The sequence below is a fragment of the Gambusia affinis genome, linkage group LG19, assembly GCF_019740435.1.
Source record: "Gambusia affinis linkage group LG19, SWU_Gaff_1.0, whole genome shotgun sequence".
NCBI lineage: Eukaryota > Metazoa > Chordata > Actinopteri > Cyprinodontiformes > Poeciliidae > Gambusia > Gambusia affinis.
This window is the reverse complement of record NC_057886.1, coordinates 12,867,038-12,871,628: the sequence shown is the minus strand read 5'-3', so window position 1 is coordinate 12,871,628 and position 4,591 is coordinate 12,867,038. Positions and strand designations below refer to the sequence as shown.

Genomic DNA, 4,591 nt, shown 5'->3' with positions numbered 1-4,591 from the left:
GACAAACAAACGTCTGCTTTACGACAGCTTTAGATTCAAAATCTCAAACTTTACTAACGTTTACAAAGTAACAAAATGCAGCATAGATTTGCAGGACACACTACGTATGTTTTAGGCCTTTTTTACTGTTTGAAATTCAACTACATTTAACCATTAATGTGTAACGCATAAGCAAATTGAAGAAGAAATGGAGTATTACTCGTTAGCTCTCAGTTACATTAGCATCATACAATACCTTTTGGAAATTACAGGGAATGTTCCCTCAGTGGTTAGATTTTCTACACTTCAGATGATCTTTAGAGAATATTCTCTCAATTCTCGTAAAAAAAATAATAGCTTTTATATGTTATTTTTATCTGCGGAGCCTACCATTTAGAGAACAATATACATCAAACAGTACCGTATCTATTAAGGTTTTAATATGATAAAATAAATAAATAAATATTAATGTCTTTTCCATCAATTATTATTTTGTAGTGATGTAAAGTAATTTTTTTGTTTCTATTTGAAAATAACAGAATTTGCCCCCAATTTTATACATTTTTGTAAGTGTGATTTTTCAGAAATTTGATTTTATGACCAAAAAATTACCCATTTAGTAAGCAATTTACCAGAAGCATTTTTACCCTTAATTTAGTCATTTGTGGGTGACTACTTTTTACCTGAGTAAAAAAATATTGAAATAATTTGACCTTTGTTTTTCTATTTAAGAGCACTGGTAGAAATGTAAAATGGATGGCTCAAATCTAACTAAAGTCCTTGTGCTGATTGTGTTGCCGCGTGCCAGGTGCCGTTGTACTCGAGAGAGACGCTGCGGTTAAGGGGATGACAGATTGACGTCATGGAGACTGACGCAGAGTGAGCGGATAGGAGAGAGAGAGGCAGAACAGCAACAGCAGCAGTAGCAGCATCCCAGCTAAACAGCGGTACATCATCAACCCGCCAACCCCAGGTGTTTTCTACCTGAGCATCCTCCACAAACAAACGGTAGGGACCACACGCGAAAGCTCCGTCTGAACCGTGGTTATAAAATAGCTTTTTATACAATGGATAGGGTCGCTGTTTTGCTTTTATGATGTCGGTAGTCGCTGTAATTCCCCTTCGTTGTGGTTTGGGGCTCACTGTAATGCTAGCTGTTAGCTTCCCTTTGAATGCGGCTGAACAGGTGCCTACTTCACTCACAAGCGACACTGTTTACATTTAATTTGCTACTCATGGACGCTGCTGGACCATGCATTCTGAGAAAAAACGACACTGTAGGGGTATTACCAAAGTCATAATTTGATAATGCATAATTCAATAATACTCGTATTGTATACGTGATATGCCTGTCAGGAAGTGAAACAAGGTGGTTATCTATGCTCCTCTTCCTGGATTGTCAAGATATACCATGCTTCAGCGTCTTATTTGATCTAACCTATTTGTAGTCTGACAATCAGAGCTGTTGACACATGTCCTGCATCTTAACATAATACAATTAAGTAATATACAATTACTCAAATTTAGAAGAAAACGAAACTGTTTATGATTGAAACATAATTTTTTATGCAGATCTATTTTGGTATGTTACTATTAAAAGCTGGATAATGTGGAGGAATGTAAATAAAAAACAATTAGAAAAGGATCCCAAGTAATTTAAACTTTAGATCAAAATTTAAAAAGTATCTTCATTAAATAATAAAATCCCTTGTGCCATTATTGTCTGTTTAAAAGATTACATACTTATATAAAATATAACTGGGTTCATACAACAAGCACAATACAATTAAGGAGTAAATACAAACAAAGAAAACTACAACACAATTATCATAAGAAGAACTCAATGAAACTAATTTAAGTGAATTGAAGCAGAAAACCTGTTGCTTATATAATATTAATTATTACACTCAGAATAATAGTGTATTTTTTCCAAACAGCCAATTTTATATATCTTTCATAGGGAGCAATATTTCATCCAGCTGAGCTGCAGTGCGTAACATTAGGAGGAGAAGGTGTAGCTCTGTTACTCAAGTGACGAGTGAAATTCCCAGCTCATGGTATCTCATTCAAAAGGTCTTTAAGCTAGGGATGCACCTGCCTGAAAAATTTACGCATAGCCAACCCCCTTTTATCCTGAAACACATCCATGAATGGCAACAGGATAGAATGTTGTTGGCTCAATTATACTTAGAGGACTGATGCTAATACGTTATAAAATGAGCAGCATGGGCCAATAGCAATGCTAATGCCGATATATTGTGTCTTCCTACTTTTAGCTGAAGAAAAGGTATGATGTAAAATAGAAACCATAACTTTTTAAAACCGTGATTTAGGTAACCTGCTAATGCCATATGACTCCTACTCTTTTTCTAAAAACAAATGCTTTTCAGACCACAGCGCTTTAAACCTTTTTAATTGAATTACAGATAGAAACACACATTCTGCTGTAATGTTTGGTCATTTTAGTTTGACATTATCATGCTGAAACAACCCAGATCCTTAAAAGCCATCATCTGCCAAGACATACATAAATATATGCTGATCAATCTACAGATGTTGTTTACTATTAATTGTGCCCTAAAGCACACCATCTTGAATAACATCCATAGAATACGCCACATCTAGGACTCAATATTAGGCCATGTTAAGTTATGTTCATAAGCCAATCAGTCTCACAGCCAGTGAGACTAATTGAATGAAAATAAAAAAATTATATGAGCGATAGAAACTAAAATTCAAGAATTAAATTTTTATTCTCATTGAATGTCTTTTAATCCTCATTAAATAAAGGTAAATAAAAAAAGACCTACAATATTTAACTTCTTTGTTCACATGAAAGTCATGGCCAAGAGACGATTACATATATCATTGACTTCTTCAGTATTAAATTAAATTTAGGTTAATTATTTAGGGCCAATTCATAGGAGAGTGAATAAATAAAGGTTTAATGATAGCTACCCCAGAAGCCTGTGGTATACATTGGTTTACTAAAGATGGATGAATCATATCTAAAATGGAAACAGTAATCAAAGGGAACACTATTTTAGCTGCGACGAGGTCTAACATGCAAGTTGCATGTTTGGAAGAAGCTAATAATTGATAAATTGGAAAGTTCAACAGACTCAAAACACATATCAGGTTCTTTAGTTACATTCAGTGCTGCCTCTCTTGCTGAGGATGAAGTAATCACATTCAGGAGGATGCCAATAATTTTATTTTCAACATAATTATTGCAATTAATTTTATACATTGATTTCTGCTATTCTGTTTTTTTTTTTTTTTGTTCTTCTCATTTTGTGCTTTATGAGTTCTCCATTTTTGCCCGTTCTTCATTTTGCCCCCCAGTATTTCCTGCTTTCACCAAGCTGGCTACAGCGTTCCTGTCTCCTCTCTGTTCTGCTTTGCCTCCCCTCCTCTCATGGTCCACCCTGTTTATATCTCACCACCACAGAGATAAAAGATAAGATGGCCACCTCCTCCTCAGCTCTGGAAGAAGACGAGAGTTTGAAGGGGTGTGAAATTTTTGTGCAGAAGCACAACATCCAGCAGATCCTCAAAGAGTGCATCGTGAACCTTTGCATTGCCAAGCCTGAGCGTCCTATGAAGTTCCTGCGGGAGCATTTTGAAAAGCTGGAGAAGGTTAGTGAAAACAAAAAAAAAAGCCTTTAGTTTAAGGTTCTTCTTTGCAATGTTGGAATTTGATGTGTTTTAGGTTGAGCATGTAAAAGGTTTAGACAGATTTGATTTGCTTGCAATGATTAATGTACATCAATGATTTATTCAGCAGTTTTTGTTTGTTGGATTACTCTATTGCAGCAGATGCTTTCTAGTGCCTTGTTAGGAGAGCTTCAGTTTCACAGCAACAGAAGAGATGATAGAGAAAAACCCAAAGCAAAACATAAAAAGAAATACTATAAAAGAGCCTTTATTTTCTCTGCTACAATAGTAGAACCCATTAGTGGATGCGAGAGAGATTCCCATAAAAGGCCAGTGTCCTGTTCGCAGACTCGGACAGCGGACTGTTTGTATCTTTCTTTCTGTAAGCCTGTCTACATCAGAGCAGAGAAACAATGGAGATGACACGTTAATTAAAAGCTAACAACCTACAGAGAGGAGAGAGCGTTTTGGAATCAGCTGAAAAAAAATCACAAAGTGGGTGAAGAGGTGGTGACCCCTGTGGTACATTTCCTGTTGCTGACAAGTAATGGGACTTCTCGGTGTCTTTGAGTACCACGATCGTTTTAGATGATTTGCTGGTGTTTGGAACCAACAGGGGAACAGCTCGCTTCGCTTAGCGACCCTTAGCTCTTGGCATACAGAAGATCAAAACCCCAATCTTTTTTCTGACCAGTGAATGCACCATTAAGTATGAACTGGAGTCTCTAGAGTTTGGAAGTTGTTACTGAATGAAGCAAGCTCCAAGCTAACTATGTTAAAAATAAACTAGCTGATGGAAAATGAAGTAGTTAGAAGCACAAAGGTGGTCGTTACATTCTGGTTTAGGAAGGAGGATTGCTGCAAAGTCAAAGACTGATGCAGTTGACTTGGTTTTTTTACTCTGAAAACATTTTACCAGTTGCTTTCATAATATACTAAACTTGTGCCTCGAGAA

The 4,591-nt window shown here is 36.2% G+C and overlaps 1 protein-coding gene across 1 annotated transcript in view; it reads left to right on the top strand.

Moving 5' to 3' along the window:
- Positions 1-776: 776 nt before the first annotated feature.
- prkar1b (protein kinase, cAMP-dependent, regulatory, type I, beta) overlaps positions 777-4,591 on the top strand; it is a 66,860-nt gene continuing 63,045 nt past the window's right edge. The window contains exons 1-2 of the mRNA XM_044101334.1: positions 777-987; positions 3,431-3,618. Of these exons, the coding sequence (XP_043957269.1) occupies positions 3,445-3,618 (174 nt within the window). The 5' untranslated portion in view covers positions 777-987; positions 3,431-3,444. The remainder of the gene's footprint in view (positions 988-3,430; positions 3,619-4,591) is intronic.